General features: G+C 31.8%; 1 protein-coding gene across 6 annotated transcripts in view; it reads right to left on the reverse strand.

Annotated features, from left to right (window-relative positions):
• Positions 1–20,146, reverse strand: part of Dcdc1 (doublecortin domain containing 1) — a 479,867-nt gene that overhangs the window by 361,760 nt on the left and 97,961 nt on the right. For all 6 annotated transcript variants that reach the window (XM_048788537.1, XM_048788536.1, XM_048788535.1 and 3 more), the window contains one exon: positions 10,862–11,028. In XM_048788537.1, the coding sequence (XP_048644494.1) occupies positions 10,862–11,028 (167 nt within the window). The remainder of the gene's footprint in view (positions 1–10,861; positions 11,029–20,146) is intronic.

The following is a 20,146-nucleotide window of genomic DNA, read 5'->3' on the forward strand; positions in this document are numbered from 1 at the left end:
AACAGAAAACAGAAAGGTGTCTGCCAAGGGCTGAGTGTAGGAAAGAGGGGCAATCAGTTTAATAAATACAGACTTTTAATAAGGCAATATAAAAATACTCTGGAAGGGGCAACTAAGAGCTCAGAGGCAGAGCATTTCCCTAGCATACTGAAAGCCCTGGGCTCAATACCCAGCAGTGCAAAAAGAAAAAATGATTTAGAGATTTGTTGCACACAACAATATAAGTATATTTAACATTACTGAATTGTGCACTTAAAAATATTCAAAATGTGTAATTTAATACTTTTTACTTTTTACCAGTAAAAACAAAAAATATTAAGGGCCCAGAATAATTATAATAACTACACTGCAGAGGCTTCAGGGTGGCATAGTTAGGCCAAGGGTGGGATGGAGAAAGTAACAGAAATTTAGTAGCATATCACAGTTTTTTGTTTTTTTTTATATCAACCATTCATTGTTTAGAAACTTAAGAAACTGGTATGATGGCACACATCCATAATTCCAGTGACTTGGGGCTGAGGCAGGAGAATCACAAGTTTGAGGCCAGCCTTGGCAACTTAGTAAGACCCTGTATCCAAATAAAATTTTTAAATAAGGCTGAGGATGTAGCTAGGTAGTAAAGGACTCCTGAGGTGGATTCCTAGTACCCCTCCCCCATCCCACAACACACACAAAGAAAGGAAGAGAAAAAGCCTTCTTTAACATGCAGAGAGTTTACATCTTTCCTTTTTTTCAACTTTCTATTTCCATCCTACCTTTTCCTTAGCAGAAATACATACATAATAACAACATCAAAAATCCAGGGCCAAAAGATTATGGCACTGACATTTTCAAAGTATCCTTTTGGTGTCTGGAGGATTATACACCCCCAAGTGAAGCACCAGAGTAGACTGAGAACATCAAAGAGGTGTGCTTTGCCTTTCTTGAGGATGATGGTAGATGGGAAAGGAGAAATGGCATGCACTTCCACTGTAGACACATTCTGAGGTAGAATAATTTTAGACAAAACAAAAAAACAACCCAAAAACATATACAGAAGGTGAGAATCTAGACATTCATTCCCTTAAAACTATGCCTCCTGCTCTCTGTGTAACTAAAGAGGAACAGCCCTAGTTGTAACTTAAGCTCCTCATGCTCCATAAACACAGATTCCTTTTTGGAGGAAATAGAGAATGGACAGAAATACAGGCCTTTAAGCATCTTTACTCATTTAGCATTGCCTAAAAGAAATGATTGAATTATTTTGTAAAAGTCAAATTTAGTTTTTATTTTTTCCCTACTACCATAAATAATGGCTTGTGTGAAAGATAAAAAGATTTAGACAAAATAAAATACTTATTTACATATCTTATATAGTATGAGTGAATTTAAGCACCATGTGTCTCCTTCCTAAAGAAAACTTCAGCATGTGCTTTCAAACTCAGTGACTTTCTTTTTCCATTTGTACTATCCAACCACTCCAGGATCTCAGATCCTCAGTCTGAGGAAGGTCTTTTGACCTCAGTCTTAAATGGTCAACAAATTTAACCTTTTTTTAAACTGTGAATAAAATTAGGCATACAATCAAAAAGACACAGCGAAGAGAAGATCAACTGAAGAGAAGATCAACTGAAGATAACAGTCATTTACCATTCACCTACATGTGTTATAAATTAATATCTTTATAAATCTGAATATAAAACTATATTAATAGAATATTACATATAATATCAGATTTGTTGATAGAATTAATTATAAGTGCAGTCATATAAAACATACTCAATGGTTTTAAAATTGTTTGGGTATTTCTTCATTATTTAATATACTAGGAATCTCAAAAAGGTATGGTCATTCTCAACCTCTCAAAGGTTCTATCTATATCCATATTCCTTTCTCTTCAACATAAACTCTTTCCTTAACCCTATTCACTCAGAGGTTTCAATCTTGCAAAGGTCGCCAATAATGTTTTTTGTAACAAATATGATATGTTTGAAAATTATATCTTACCTCTTCCTGACTTCACACCATTGGCTGAATCTCCTTTTCAAACCCTTCACATCTTTCAGGTCATGAACCCCTATCTTACCTACCATATTAGTGAAGACAGCCCTCTAATTTCACTACAATAATTTCTTGCTGTCTCATTAAGTTTCCACAAATACTTTACTGCCACTGTCTCAATTACTTTATCCATAATATTAACAGTGAAGATGATGATAGTGATGATAATGACAATTAACCCCTATTGACCACTTATTATATTCTGCATCCTCATTTAAGAGTTTTATACATATTATTTCAATGAATTATTTAATTCAATGAGGTGTTATTGTCTTCCTATCTGTAAAACGAGAGGACTGGATTATATGGCTTCTAAAGTTCATTTCAACCTTAAAATGGTTTCATTGTACTTTTTCACTAGTCTTTCTTTATGCAAGAACCTCTACCATATGTTTTAGTACTTAATTATATACAGATAAGCATATTTCCTAAGAGTGATGGGCATCCCTTGTCTCCAAAATAAGAATGTAAGCTTTCTCAGGGCAAAGTCTTACATAATTCTGTATCTGTAGCTCTAGTTAATACACACATACATAGGAACTCAACACTTCATCATTGAGTGTGTCTTTGGTGCTCTAATCATTTCCTTTTGGGGGTGGGGAATCTTTTCTAAGCAAACAAGATAAGGTTAAATTAGTGATTGCCAGATAGTAAGTAGTCCCTAAAGATGTTGCCTTCACCCAGTGTAGTGATAGAGATCCTCACTAAAGGACCTAAAGGTGTCCACCTGTTGGTTAGATAGTGAATAGATTGCAAGCTTTGTAAGTTTTGTTTTCACAACTTTTGTTTTGTTTGTGGAGACTAAAGTAATTTATTTACCCAAACTGAATTAAATCTTGATTATGTTAAAAGATTCTTCTGTCATTTTGCTAATCATAGAATGAGGAAATCAATTCCGAAGTATAATAGGGGTATTTTAATTTATTCCTTCTAGAATAGCATTGTTCAGCAGAACATTCAATGATGATATAGCTATTGAGCACTTGGATTGTGACCAATTCTAATTTTAATTAATTTAACTTTAAAAACTACATGAGGATAGTATATTGAGCAGTATAGGTTAGGCATCCCTAAACCAAAAGTCTGAAATATGAAATTCTTCAAATTCCAACACTTTTTGAATGCTGACATGACACCATAAGTAGAAAGTTCCATACTTGACTTCATGTGGTAGGTCATAAAACAGGCATACTAAAAGTATTGTATAACATTCCCTTTGAGACTGTGTGTATAAGGTATATATTAAGTATAAATGCATTTCATGTTTAGACTTTAGTCCCATCCTCAAGGTATCATATTGTATATATGTAAACATTCCAAATCCCAAAATGTCTGACATCCAAAACGACAGGGGACCCAATCACTTTGTAAAAGTGATACTCAACCTGCACAGAACTGGAAAGTACAACTCACCTGTAATTCGCCAACTCTGAGGTTGTGAATCTTTCCAGCACTTTTATTTATGTTATAATTCTCTTCTCTGAAACTTTCAACATGTATTTCCCGATGAACTATAGAAAGTGTTGAATGAACTCTTGCTATATCCTTTCTCCATGTAAGACTGGCTATGTTTAAGAACTTCAAATCTTTTGTAAATATTAGGAGATATTGATTATGTTTTAGAAAATTACACAAAATTGATTTTCTAAGATACTTGAGAAAACTTGATTGAAGAGAGCAACAATTTTACATTCCTTTCTGTATTTTGCTACAGACATAAAATATAACTTAAAATGAATTATATTATTTAAAAACAAGCTCTTTGTTGTAAAATTGATGTTTACTAATAGGTAAGAAGAAATGAATATATATCTCTGTATAAAATGAAGAAAAGCAATAATTCCTAAAACTTTTACACTTGATCCTCCCTTTTTCAATATTTAGTCATATTTCTTAATAATCAAAGATGTTAACTAGCAATCACTGACTTTGATCAATTTGAATAGCAAACAGAAAATACTACTAAATCCTAAAAACAATTGGTTTTCCTCACCCTAAGAATGTGCCTTCAATACTGTTTTAGTCCTTCAAGGGGGGAAAAAACATTCATATTCTTGTCCATTCACACAAACCTCTCAGTGAGCATTATTGTTTTGGGAGGAGGGGATGGCAGGCAGGGGGCCCAGGATGTTGACAGAACAGATAGGATGTCAGGTGAAGATAGAATGCTGTGCCCTCTCTAACCAGCTGAAGACTCCGCATGATTGTTTTCTTACAAATAATACCTGTGGGTGTTGAAACTGTTCAGGGAATCTATCAAACACACTCTTTCACTTTGCTGCTGTAACTCTATAAAATTTATTCTCATTTCAAAAGAGTCATAGGCAATAATACCTGTAGGTGGTGTGAGTAATTTAAAGAAAATTTGTCAGGTCTACTTTCACTTACTTTACTAGAACAATTCCATATTTATTTGGAATGCAGCATTTTCTACTCAGTGTGATTATAAATTTCAAACTAAGATGAATTTGCCTTAGTGATGTATATAAATAGTGATGATGCAACATTAAGATAAAAATTTGGTCAGAAACTGAAAATAAATTAATGTTATAATCATTTCCATTTTTTTACAATTGTAGAAGTCATTCACTCATAAACATATGAGTAAAAACAGAAAATACAAATAGTACATTATCAAACTATATTATCAATATACCAATGCCAAATTGTTCCTTACAAAGAAACATGAAGGCCTAGCTCAATAAACTTATATAATTTGTCTATATAAGTAAAAAAGAGATAAATAAGATAATAAAAGTATCATTTCCAAATTGGTCAGCTTCCCTTATTAAATCAATCTATATCAATATTAAGTAACTATATAACTATATCAAATATCCTAGAATAACTAAATTCAGATTTAAATTTTTTTTTCAAAGAAACAGCCATAAATTCAGAGGAAGAAAGGGTTCAGTAATGGTTCATTTAAAAATGTTTTGCTTATTAGTTCACTCAAATAGTATTACAACATGAAATAATTTAAGTAATATTTATTGATCAGGAAAATAGAGCAATAAATGTTTTCTACTATGAAAGAATAAGAAATAATCTTAAAATAATCCCCAAATGGATCTTCCATTTTATCAAACTGTTCATAATTAATTACATAAACAGTTTTTAAATAAAGTGATTTTGGGTGGAGGTGTGCTAGGGATTGAACCTAGAGCCTCACACATGCTAGGCAGTAACTTTACCTCTGAGCTACATCCTAAGTCCCCAAATGTATTTAATTTAAAGTGACACTTAAAAAATAAGTTTATTATTAGTTTTTGAAGGAATGTTTACTATTAATAGTTAATTTTTAATTGGAAGTCACCCAATTGAGATGGCATTAAGCTCTCCATTTTGATGTAACTGACTGCCATGCCTCCCCCAAAATATCTCTACGTCTAATATTTTTTTCCAAATTGAGTTACTTAATAGATAGTTTTCTATGGTAAAATGTTCAATTTTGAGCCAGAGATACGTAATTGACATTTGGTAGTATTTTTCTAAGAGAATTAGAGAAAAATACAGATTTGAAATTTTATCTCCTGACCTAAACAGATTTATGACAAGTTGAATGAAATGCTTCATGAAGATAAATGAATGATGGATAAATGATGGAAAATAAACAATATTTCAATATTATTTCTTATTTTATTCCACTGTCACTCCCACCCCCTTCTGTAATAATTACCTTTGCACAAACTCTAGATGGCAATATTGCACTTACTGTACTTTCTGAAAATTGTCACAGTCGATCCCCACATATCCTCTTTATCAACATTTTATGTGCCATGGATCTATAGCCTCTTATTATAAGTGTAATGAAGCAGAAGTTATTGAAGCATTTTATTGATTGCTCAGATCACAAGTTTACTGCCATACTGAATTGGCACCTTACTCGCTGAAGCAAACTGCTGACACCTTTTTTAAAAAGTGACAACTACATCTATTTCATGACCAGAAATCCATTTTCATCTCTATCAAGACAAGAATGCAATTTTCACTTCATTTAACTGATGTTAGGCCTGCTCAAAGCATGACACTTAGAAAAAGACACAAGTTTAAGGTTCTTAAAATACTTCAAGTAACTAGAATGCAGCTTGGTTTCAGGAGAAGGAAAAAAAAACAACAATCACTCAAATCTACAAACAACCTAATTTTCTAAAAAAAAATTACTTATCAAAACCTTCAAAAGTAGATTTCATTTTGAAATGACTGCCACATTATTTTTATATTCTTATTAGTAAGTTGTGTTCCTATATTAGAAATTTGTCCCAAGGTATCAAGGACATTGGGAAGTTTGTTCAAAATTGCAATAATTTGAGTATTGCCCCAGAAAGACTATCTTAAGAAAACTACTCAATTTTTTAAGTATATAGTATAGAAAATGAACTATAAATAGTTATTCTTTCAGCAGAGTTAGAACCAATAAATTATTTTAATCGACTTAAGACACAGGATGTAGAAAGATAAACTATCAATAATTTTATAAAAAATTAAAACACCAAGATTCCTTTAAAAATAATTTTTTGCAATCAACAAATTCTGTCAGCACTAAATGTAATTCAAGCACATTTTTAGCTGAATCAATTCTGAATAGAATAATATCATTATTACTGATATCTAATTATCAAACAGTGAAAGGGTGTTGTAATGTAAGACAACATTAACTCATAAAGAAAACTTAAGTGCTTTGGAAGAGCTTAGTTTAACACATTAGCAAGATACATTCCATTTTAAGCTGAAAAACCAATATATACTGAAGTTAGATAGTTATTTCCTTATCTACTAATATACCTACAAAATAAATCTACAACATGGTTCCAATTTAAATAGTGAAACTTAATTTTTGAAATAGAAACTCAGTATCTAGATTTGAATCAAATGCAAAACTTTTAGAAATAGCATACCACAGCACTCAAAAAAGTTGCTTTGCTTAATTAATTAACAAAGGACCACATACATACAAAAAATTTTAAATCACTCAGGCCAAAAATTATATGGTTCTTGGCAAACTTCATTAAGTAATGATTTATCACAAATAGCCCATGTATACATTTTCAAATAAAATTACAGAAATAAAACATTTCCCTACACCTTCAGACATAAATAGAAATTGCCAATTTTCCAATATACTGCTGAAGTTTTAAAGATGCCTCAAAATCTTAAGAAATACTTGAGATTTTTTTTGTTCTTTCTTTATTTTGCTTTAAATAATCAAACAAGTTATAGTCTAATCTCAAAATTGGTCATTCCTTTCCAAACTGCTAAAATTTTGTCCTTCAAACTTCTTAATTCTATGTGTTAATGTATTTATGTCTTAAGTAGCACAGGGACTATGACTGTCTTCATAATTAAAATGGTGTTTATCAAGATTAATATCTTGATATAGTCATTTCCTTCGTTTCCCTCTGAACTTCAGAAATGACTATGCAATCTACAACAACTAAGCCATATTGTGAATAGATTTGTGATTAAGACTGCAAGTTTATAAGCTCTTTTAAACACTGTATTGGAAAAAAATTCTATGCATTCATTACATGAAACTCTCCAACAATTTTGTTGGTTAGGGGAAAAATATTCAAAGTAGTATCTAAACTGGAAAGACATTTCCAGAAATGGAAGTTTCCCCAAATCACATTTGTTCCAAACACTGCCCATCAGTCCTTCCAAATCATTATTTATATAGCTGCCTGGCACAATTCCATAGACTTTTATTCATCTTTACAGTATTTCTGAACAGACAGACATATTTTGTTTACTGACAGCAACTAAAAGCTCTATGTAAGATTATAAATAAAGAAGATCATGTTTAAAAATCACTAATATCATTTTAAAAGGTAGGGCAGCCTTGTGTTTTGGCCTCTGTTTGGCTGTGTTAGGCCTATGAATGACAGCTTCCCTGCTTGAAGCACACAGAAAGCACAGCCTTCCTCATTCACTGACAGGACTGTGGCCTTTTCACACGTTCCTTCCACAGCAGTGTTTGTCCCCAAACACTGGAACTCGACACAATGGCATTCCTACTTCAACACCCCCACCAACAGCACCACTACATAACAAGAATGCTAATGAGATGGAACAGGCCTTGTCGCTGAAAGTGTTAACTACATTTCATAGGAATGCGTTTATGCTATTTCAAAGATTACCAATTAAATAGATTCTGCTTAGCTCTGAGCAATTTCTAAGATGTTTCCATTTTTAAGGAAATAAATGTGATAAATGTAAGACTAAGTGACTCTATGCTGTCCTAAATATAATATCTCATTTTCATATACACGAATCAGTATATATTTAAGACTACCCTAATGTAGTGTGCTTAATTCAGTTGCATGCTATAACAGCCAAGCTACAGTTAAAAATTAAAAAATGATAAGTTCGTAAACATAAAACCAGTATCCCTGACTTCTTTTTTAAGGCTATATTATTGCAATTTATTTAAAAGAAATTTCCTTTGGGAATGTCAAAGTTTAAAGTTTTTTTATAATATTTTGACAAACAGCAAAACAATATGATTTTTATTCGGGATGTCAGAAGTAGAATAAATGACATCAAGAGTCAAGATAATCCTATAATTTATAAACTTACATTGGATAGGGAAAGAGGAATTATCATCCATCTCCATTTTACCTGTCTAATGATTCCTTAACATAATCTTATGTAAAACTAAATAGAAAAGCCTATCCCAAAGGTCAAATGAAGTAAATGCAGTTCAAATAAAGTTCATTAATGCTGAGAGATATTTGTTAAAAAATTCTATTCATAAACAAAGATATTGCCAGGTTAAACATTTAGCCACTGATGGCCTGATAATGTTACTACTGCAATGACTTTTTTAAACATTGTAAACAATTTTAAATTAAGTCTTGGTACAATAAGTCATTGAAAAGAGATTCACCAATACATATAATTGAACATGTTTAAGAAATAAAAATTTGCATGCAAATGCATAATGGGAAATTTTCTATTTCTTTTTCCTCACTTTTATTTTAAAAGAAAACTTAAGCAGTCATATTGTAAAGCTTTAAATTATCAGAACATGGTGAAAATTTTAAAGGTTCAGTTAGCTATAGCAAAGAGCTTAGGTTTTTAAGTATTCTTAAATTTGGCATAATGATATGAACACAGTGAAAATGTTAAATTTGTTCATTTACATTTACTATTTAATAAAATGTATTTTTCATAAATTTTGAATCATAAAGAAATTCTTTAAATCAAAGCAATAAGTAATTCTCAAGTCATTTCTTTTTCTCACAAAGCACAGAACTAGTTTAGCTGTTTATATTAATTTAAAGTTTAAATTATGTTAGGATAGATAGCTAAAGAAAAACATATCATTACTTTCTGAGATGTTTCTTATCTCTACCATCCTTGTTTTTAATAAAACTTAGAAATCATTTGTCTTTAAATTATATTTAAACAGCACATTTCTTGCATTGGAAAATGTTTTACTCAATGTTAAATAATTTAAAACTTTCCAATAAGTGGAATCAAAACATACAATATCAAATAAATGATTGCAATATATTCAACTGGTCAAGATCCATTTTATAATATCATTACATCTCAAAAATAAAATAGTGTTTCAACTAAAATATTTTAAATACAATAATATATACCACGTTTGTGTTATAGCTTAATAAGAAACAATAAAATAAATTTGGGGTTTTATTTTTCTGAATTTATTATTATGAATAGCCTTATCTATGGTAACTGTTAATCTTGATTCTATATCCACTGAAATTGCTGAAGGACAAACCACACACATTTTGCAAATAAAAGTTTCTCACGGGAAGATGTTTCTTGATAGTTCTGAATACCTTACTTCAACACACTCTCCCAGTCAATACAAATTGTTCTTTTCTGAACCAGACAGCAGGAGGTGCTGTGTGAACATCAAGACTGACATATCATTCCCACCTCCTTCCCCATCCTTTCTGCACACAGAGAATAGCATGATAATTTCAAAATATTCACTTTTCAACAGACTGTGGCCTGAGATAATGAGCCCAGTTCTAATCCATAACCTCCTAGTTCAAAATATAAAATGTAGTCCTTTTTAACATGGTAAAAATGTATGCTTTGTTTCTTAAGAACAAGTGCAAAGAGAATTTTGAAAATGTGACAACTACATTTTTATTTTATAAATGGTATCAATTATTCTGCTTTACAATGAGAATTCTACTTTAAGGTAAGTCAAAAATCCCTATAAGTAGCTATTAAAATTTCAAAGTCTTCACACACACACACACACACCCCACAATTATGGAACAGATATATAGAAATTAAAAGACAAAATCTAGTTTTACCTGGTTTAAATACACTAATTCTATTTCTATGTTTTAGATCCTAAAACATACAGGTTAAATAAGCATAAGTGAAATAAGTTACTCTTGACATGTGAAGTTAATCCACAATTTCATTTTTACAGAATATGATTTGTTTTATTTTAGTCCAACTTCTCTTGTAAGCAATCTGGTTTTATAATGAAAAGGAAAATAGGAAGCTAAACCTTCAAATGACTTAGGAGCTGTTCATTTTCTCAAAGCAACTGTCTATAGAATTTCCACATAAGGAGTTGCCTTTGCTTTGCACGGTACTCAGCAAGAAAAGATGAGACATATGACATCCCATACCAAAAGACAGATACAATTAGCCCCATTATTGTTGGCTTTCAGATTACAGAAGCAGCATTTTGGCTCCCTAACGGGCACTGAGCTCACAAAATACATGTCACAGTTCTTTTATGACATGATGCCAATCATTTCCTCTATATAACGGAGTACATTTTTAAAACATATAATAAAGTAGTTTTTAAAGAGGGATGACTCACCTGTTTATAATATTTTTTTGCAGACTGTAATCGTTGGTACAAGGCCAAAAGAACTCCTTGGATGTACATCTTAGCTCCTGAGGGGCTGAAACCTTCTCCCTTAGAGACCCAAAGTGGTCCCCGCAAAGGTGTGATGGAATTTTGAAGGCATTTTTCAAGCAGAGGAACTATGCAAGAGAAGAAGGGGAAAAAAATTCTTTTGACCCAACAGAAATACACTGCCTGGAACACAGCCCCAATACCAGAGCTAACTCTTAACATCTATTATTTATATCTGACCTGGGTTAAGTCTTAGAGAGGCAATTCCTGCATTACTAGTGGCCACCATGAAGGATGTATTTATATTGAGACACCCCCCCATGCAAGACTCATAAGCTTTGAGAGCACACCTGAATAGTTCTGAAGTGTGCCTAACTAGCTGCACAGAGTGTCATGGTGTGCACTGATTGCCTTATCTTCTCATTTATCACAGATGAGTTGGAACCAACCTTGCTGAAATCTACTTGCATTGTCCTGATAAAATTGTAAGATCCATGTTGTTTCTGTATATAGCTTCCTGTAGCAGAGTCTATATACCTAAAACATCACATCTGGAAATTATTCATAAAATAAAATCCACACCTTTATAAACCATCCTATTCCAGGATTGTCACTGCCATTTCTTAAGTAACCCCTAAAATAGGGTGGCAAGACTGTTTAAAAATAAGGGGAGAATCTTAAGCATTTTTACCATACCTTTTTGTTTTTAAGTTTCTGAGACATAAAACTAGTCAAGGATTTAGGAATGCTATTCCAGCAGGCATTTTGTAAATAGATAAAAGATATTTACTTGTAGATCTGTAATGCAACATCCATATGGACTTGACAGACATGTTTATACACTTTTTCACATGATTAGCTTATAAAGTCTTTCTAGTGTAAAATACTCAAATAACATGGCAGCTAGCTAACATTTTTCAAGATTTAATTTTCCTCTGGAAAAAAAAAACAGAAAGAAAGAAATAATAAGCACACTTGGAACTCAGAAAAAAATGAAAGAATATCACTTTTTTACACTTGGTCTTAATATTTAAGTGTACACATATGATCCAAATATAAATATACAAAATAGCTATATATTTTAGTTACCTTATTCTAATACATATACCAGAAAAAAGAAATTAAATAGATTGCCAATAAAGAAAGTAGGTCCTGTACCATTGGTTATGTTATATGTTGCATATTTTATGCAGCCAGGCCTAGGGAAGCAATCTGGAAATTGAATTACAATTAGGTTCAGCTGAGCTGCTGAGAGGCTGAGTTATGCAAATGGCCTTTGCTACTGGTATTCTGCTGAATTTTGCTCTTAGTAAAAAAGTTATGCACTTTATGGCACTAAGTTCTACAACTCTCTACCAAAGCACAATCTGAAGTCTGTCTAATATATTCAACACTTAGGAGAATGTTAGAAATAGAGCTTAAGATTTTTTCTACTACTATAAATAAAGTTAAAAAGAAATTACAGCCCTATGACTATTTAGACATCTTATCAGATATATGCATGAAATTCACTCATCCAGCTTGAAAACTAATTCCTGAGTTTCATCTATCAATCCTATTTTTATTCTTTTAGAGCCACTCCTTTTCTCTACAAGTTTTACCATAAGGAGTGCCTCAGACTTTTTAAAAAGTTCATGATTATGTATACACTATAAAAAAATAACTAAAATAGAAATAGCTTATTTTAAGTATCATAATTCTTCAATCTTTCAAAAAATGTTTAGAAAAACCAATCTTGATTACAATTTCTCCTAAAAAGAAAAAAAAACCTAGCTTAAAAATATCAGCACTTTTAGTTTATTGCCACAATAAATTACTATGTATTAGATTTTAATTTATATACCTTGAATTGATACACTCATTTAACCAACACTCATTTTGAACATTGAAAAGCACTAGATAAATAGAACTTAAATTGAAATAAAGTTAAATAAATTGGGAAGTAAGTGATAAACTGAAAAGATCTACATCCACAAGTTAATCTTGAATTCAAACCTGAGAAAAATTTATCAGCTTCACCAGTATTGCCCATGCTTGCTCATCATAAAATAACTTGCTGATTCTTTATATCAGCATGATAGATTCCAAAAACACTTACTAGATTTTCAAAAACAAAACTACTTTTTTCAGAGTTTGTACACTTTGTAAGAATTTAAGAAAAATGTCTGACTTGGAAAAAAATTAAAATTATACCACAACATAAGCATTGTCAACTGATATTGGATGGAAAATAGCTCCCATGCTCCACATGATTTATATAATTAGGAATACTATGGAAACCAGAAACAGTAAAGCAAAGAAAGCAGTATTCACAAGCAGGTTTTATAAGGGACTTCAGAATCTGCTCTGAACTTGTTGAATAATCTGTTCAGTATTCCAGAATCTCCCTGCTGGAAGCAGGGTCCTCATTATAACCACAAGAGCACTAATAAAGGTTAGCCTCTGAACTAGGGATTAGAAGGCTTTTTCTTTTTGGAATCTGCAAACTAGTAACTTTGATGATCTTCTTGAAAAGGAAGACAAAGCACACTCCAAGAACAAACAATGTTTCCACTAAGTAGGAAGGTACAGAAAACATAAGAAAATGATACGGCTAAATACTTGGGAAGGAAGTATAAATCAGCCAAATATGCTATGTTGAAAAAATAAAATGTATTAAGCAGTTAGAGTCCATTAAAAAGAAAAAGGAGTTTTGGCCTAAAATGTAGTTTCAAAATATAAGTGACCAGTTAATTTATTAAAAACTAAGTCATTTGACCTTTCAATTCTAATCATAGTTCTGATATAGGTGTGATTTTTTATGGTTTTTAGTGGGAATTCATATACTCTGTAGCAAATAGGAGCTGATAAAAATTCTTAACCAATGGTTTTCTTCTTTTATGTAGAATTAATTATCCTTTTCTTTCTGAAAACTTCATTTTATTAAAGACTATTATATAAATAGGTGCAAGAAATTAGGACAATGATTTAGAAAGGTCAATAGATATGTTTCAGCCTTGAAAAGAACATAAAGCTGGATGTCAAGTCAAGCTAGCAAATCCCATGGTAGATACTAAGTGAAAAAAAAATATGCCTTTCACATGGAAAGAACTCCAGGACATTATTTTCTGTGTCCTTCAAACCTCATAGGTTTCCTTTAAAATGCTACTCAGAAATATTGCCTCATTCAGTAAGGATATCCTGTGTTTCTTTAAATTTCTGTGTTTAAGTATACATAAGCATTTCTTCTTAGGTAGAGGTCCTTACTGCAAGTAGTCTGCCTTGTTTCTCCTATTTACTTGAGATAAGAGCTTTAGTTTTTCTGTATTTTCAGTATTTGCCATAAAAGCAGGCTCTTAGATAAGTGAATTAAAAATTAATCATCCCTGAAATTTACCAGTATGCATGCTTCAATCAGTCAAATGGGATCAATCCACTGGTATCATTTTTATCACTGCAAAAGTGAAAAATGTTGTGAATAACTGCTTTTTATGAATGTTGTTTAATCTCAGATTATGTATATATGGTAAATTGAAATTAATAATTTCAATGGGTTTGGAGCTAAGACTGAGGTTGTTAGGTAAATAGAACATATGAACAAAATGAGGCTAGTACTGAGCAATATGGGCAAATTCATCAAGGGACCAAAAGTAATAACTACTAATTTCGTAACTATGAACTAATATTTTCTCACTTTTTATTCTGTTTCATTTCCTTTGAATTTCTTCACTTTTTCCACTTGGTGATATATCAAATCAATTATTATATTCTCTAGCATAAACACCTAAGTTATTTAAGAACAACTAATTGTTTCCTCCTCTATGCTTCCTATGGCTTATTTTATATTCTTATTTTTCCTTATTGATTTGTATTATTATTTATCTTCTCTCTTCCCACTTCCTTTCCTTAATAAATTTCAAACTCTTTGGAGTTTGAAGTCATTGCTTGTTTGTTTTATTTTTATTTAATAAATAATAATTGCATATATTCAAGGATACAATGTGAGTTTTACATTGCAGAATGATTGAATCGGGCTAATTAGCATATTGGGACATGGTGTATTTTTAGTTTGGTAAAAGCAGTGCTCAGTAACTGTTCACTGGATAAACGGTACTTCAGATATATTGTGGCCAGTCTTTTAGATAAGTTTTAAGATCATGAGTACAGCCATACAGAATCACAAAAAGCCTGTAACTTTCTATAATCTTATTAAAAAGTTTACCAAAATTTCATAAATGAACATGAACATACCAGGATAAGAGCACATTTAAGGTGATGTCACTTGTTTTATTTTAATTTTCCTTATAGCATTATCATGAAAAGTATGGAGACATATAATTTTTTAAATCCCATGAGATTTGGCAGTGAAGCATTAACAACCCAGGAGAAGGTCAGAGGTGGCTATTTCAAAAAGTCCTTGGAAAACCCATATGAACTTTATGCTGCTGTCATAAATCATGCTTTTATGGGGAAAGACACACAATAAAATGGCAGAGTAATAATATTAGATGACAATCAAAATAGCTACTTTAAATAAGAAAAGTAATTCCAAAGACTTTAAATAATTAATTTGAATGCTAAATACAACATAAACTGTTTATCCTTCAAGAAGGACCTATATTAAAAACCATTTTCAACTTACATACATGATGGGAGTACAACATTACAAGGGGCCAAGAATCCCTCTAAAGAGAAACCTCAAAGCTAGTGGAACTTATCAGTGAAGTACAGACTGGAATGTTCTGTCAAGAACTATACCTAGGGAATATACATTATTTCCAAAGGCAACATATTTCATTAAAAGAGAATCTTTACATAATGCATTTGAATCTACTATGGGAAACAAAATATCAGAATTTTTATTTATATATTTTTTTAAAGCACAGGAAACAAAGAAAGGCTTTAATTTACATAATTGTAAATTTTAATTTTCACATTTGAGTCAGAGTGTATGAAACTATGAAAGAAAAGCACCGCCCAGAACCTTGTTCTATAAAGAAACTTCTATATGTTTTGCAGCAGCATGCTGCAGAGCAAAGTCTCAAAAACACTCAGCTATTGTTACTGGGGTGTGTTCAGAAATACATTTAGACATTTGGAAATTTCCCAGCAATTCAAATATAATTTATTTTTAAAAATGAAGTTGACCTAAAAAGTTTATTTTTTTATTTTTTATTTTTTTGGGGACAAAACAGAGTGAGTTCTTAAAGTTACTAAGATTTTACTAAGATTTGACTGCTTCCCAATCCAGGAAGTATTCCCGCAGGCAGTCTGAACCAGTGCCAAGGTATGTTCGTGTTTTAAGGCTTCTTATTCGTTTTAGGTAATAGTTGGAAAGCTCCTAGTCCCACATCCACCAGCAGACGCCACTCAAAAGCACCATTTTCAGGGAAGACTGAATGATGAAGAGCATACTGTCTCCTATTGCTTGATTTATATATCGGTGTATTTTTATTCAAACAAAACTAAACTAACAGCTGCTGTGTACTTTTGTTTATATGTTATATGTCAAATCTTATTGTCCCTAAGGTACTTATGAGAAAAGATTTAGCAGTTGTTTTCTTAAATACTGATGCCTACCCAAATTTGGATTTTTCCTCCACTGAACAAAATGACAAGCACAGGATTGCTATACTTAGAGCAATCTTTCACAGCTGCTTTAGTTTTTCAGTGATCCTATTAAACTGACGGCATATTGCCTGTGGGGTCTACAGTGTTATAATACTGCTGTAAGAGACATTGATTTATATGATAGGATCAAACAGAATAGGGATGCTTTGGAGGAAAGAATTTCTTAGGTCATGTTGTTTTTACCTGAGTAAAATTTGATTTAGACATTATGACCCTTACAGGACACCTGGTTATTTTAATTGCTGATATGTGGATGAAGGCTGACATTGGGTTTAGGAAGTATGAAATCTTAGAAAGTCCCTTCTGTTTTGAAAATGCAGCCTGAGTCATGTCTTTTCTTAAACTGAACGAAGTAGCTGTGCATTAAATATGCTGGCACATCTTCTGCTTGAGCAAGTGGACCAAAATGGTGTGAATTGTTAATGCCTTGCTGCTTTGGTTCACGGCTTGTGATTGATCATTTGTAACTATATCTACTCCTTGTTCCATGAAATCAAGTATGGAGTAATGGGTTCATCAGATTTTGGGGTTAAATTGAGAGTGAAGAGGTACTGTGTGTGGAAATAAGAGTTGCCATGTTCAGGGCTGGCCTTGTAACAGCATGGAATCTAAAGGCGATATTCAAAACCACTTCACTCATCATACGCTTACTGATTCTGAATAGGGCCCATTTGCAGGGGACATTTGGTAGTTTTCCAATACGCTTTATGCCTCTTTCTACTTCCACCACCATGCACATCTTTTTTTCATACACCCCCAGTAGCACATTGGTAGAACAGGTCAGCATACACAATTCATTTATTTAAATGACTTGATTTATACAAGTAGAAATAAGCTGGGATTCTATTGTCTGAATCTTGCCTTTCCCCTCAACAAAAGTATGTGCATCTGAAATACAAGAATTTTGTGAACTCAATTTGGCATCTAAATAGTTGATATTTAGTAATGATGTAAAATAACTTAATTGAGTTGGCATACGTGCAACTTAAGAGTACTTAGAGAATTACTGAGAATTCACTATACCTAAGTCTATTTTTATGTGGCTTTGGTCTATATCCATACACAAAAATTGAATAGTTGGTGTACTTATGTGAACATCAAAGCTCTGTATATTTTCTTAGAGTGAATTCTCAAAAGTATAATACACAAAACATTAAATACATTTAACATAAACTAGAAATAATGACCTTTAGAAATGTAATTATGTAATTGCTTGCTCTATAACTGAAACTTTAATGGCTTTAGATGATTTTTTAAATTTACATTACTATCCCCAAAAGTTTAACACAAATGTTGGTAAATGAGGCACAAATTAACTTTTGACCCAATAGGAAATGATGTATAATTTAGGAATAAGATCAAGCATATGAAACATTTCCATATGTAAATAACATTTAAAAGTATGCTAATTATAAAATGTCTCAAAATTCTACAGTTACATTCATAATCACTCTAATCTCAAAAATGTAATTAACTTTTTTCTTTTTAAAAAAGTTTTAAAAGCAGGAATCATAATAATAATACTTGGTACATGTCATTTAGAGAAATCTAGGAGCCAGTTAATGTGGGTAAAGCAATTTTGTCCTCTTAAATGTAAATGTTAAGTCAACCTATTACTTACATTTTAAATTTTTATTTAGGATTTATGAAATATTTGCATTTTAAATATGACTGGCTAAAAGATTTTAGTACTTTCAGCAATTACAACAGAAGGTTCCCTTTTGGGATTATTTTCTCCATATTTGTTTCATAAAGCAGAATTTTCTATAATTAACATTTTTTTATAGTTTTTACATTTTACATATATCTACTATTTCTTATTTATTCTTTGCTGAGTTGCATTCTCAGAAAGTTTTCTAAGAAATGGTTTTATAACAGGTAGTAACTATTGGCTATTTGTTTTCATTGGCAATGATGCTTATTTTTTTCTTTTTTTGGACTTTTTAATAACAATTTGATTAAACCACAATGCATGTTCTCAGTGATAAAACTCCTTTAAAATATACAGTGATTTTTTAAATAGTATTTACAAGGTTGTACAGCTCTTGTCACTAATTTCAGGACATTTTCATGGGCACCAAAAGAAATTCCATACCCATCAGCTACATGCCGTTACGCCTTCCCAAAGTCTGGGGATTACTAATCTGCTTTCTTCTTTCCAATTATACTTTATATAATATATTTATAACACATTTATAAATTATATTATATTTTTATAATAAATTTTAAAATATTTCTGGGATCATAGATAAGTCATTAGAGTCAGATTTTTTGGTGTTAGAGCTCAAAGACTAAGAATAAGAGATATAAATACCAGAAGATAGACACACTTAAAGAGGAGGAGGAAAGATCAAATCTGGGTTAAAAAATTATATAAGCCTGGCATATACCTATAATCCCAACCACTGGGAGACTGAGGCAGGAGGGTCAGAAGTAAAGGTCAGCCTCAGCAACTTAGCAAGACTCTGCCTCAAAGTAAAAAATAAAAAGTACCAGGGATGCAGCTCAGTGGTAAAACTCCCTTAGGTCCAATCGTCTCATCAGTATACACACAGACACAAATATATACATATGAAATAATGATACAAATTTAGCCCAATGAGTGATGATCATCTCTTTAGAAATATAAAAGAAAATCAAGTTTTAAAGACCTCAAAAGGGAATTTCCAACAGATACTAAAGAGTATATGAGTAAGTTAAACTACTTTATAAATTTTAATGTACAACTCCTCATTCTAATAGAAGATGACTTTCTAATTGTAGTAGAAAGTCACCAACTGCCATCAAAAGGCTTTAAAATTTCTTAATACCCTCTGTAGATGAAGAGTAAAAAATATAAATTAGTAATTACTTAGCATATTCTGTTTTTTATCTAAGCAACAAGTACAACCCAAGTTTGATTCATGGAAATCACTGGGACATACTGAGAAGCAAGTCCAAGTAACCCTGAGCCAAGGCAATCACAGAAAGCACAGTCTGTAGACTTTTCCTGTGTGGCATCTTCCCATTCCAGAGTGGCTCTTAACTGGTGGCCTTTGTATATGTCAATTATTGTCCTACAGTGGTTAAAGCACTGATAATTACCACCAGCACTGGCACCCCTCTCTTCAGCAAGAGACCTAAATTTTTACATTTCCCAAAACCTGAGAAATAAAGGTAACTGAGGAAAGGACTCAAGGATTGAAGAGAAGCCTATGTGCTTAATAATAAAGAAATTTTGTCTGTACGCTTGACCTTAATTCTCTGAGAAGTTTTAAAGCAAATAGAAAAGTGGTTTTGTGAATCCTCAGAAAAACAAACAGTAATCATTAGGAGCCAAAAATGGGATTATTTGCTATTAGACAAATATTTAATAAACAAAGGGGTAGATTCTTGGGGGCAATTCCTTGTGCAGAGACTGAGAGTCCCAACACTAGCATATAACCATTATTTTTTCCAATGTGTTGCAGGTCTCAATAGACTGTGGTTATGATCTATTGCCCTTAAGCAAGATAATGACAAATACGTACAGCCCTTCCCAGGTATATCGGTATATCTGCAACAAGGTAGAAGAACATGTAAAATAGGTGTGCAAACCTCCTATCCAAGCCCTCTAAATTCATGATTGCTTACTTTTAACTATTTAAAAGTCAAAGA

The sequence above is a fragment of the Marmota marmota genome, unplaced genomic scaffold, assembly GCF_001458135.2.
Source record: "Marmota marmota marmota unplaced genomic scaffold, marMar, whole genome shotgun sequence".
NCBI lineage: Eukaryota > Metazoa > Chordata > Mammalia > Rodentia > Sciuridae > Marmota > Marmota marmota.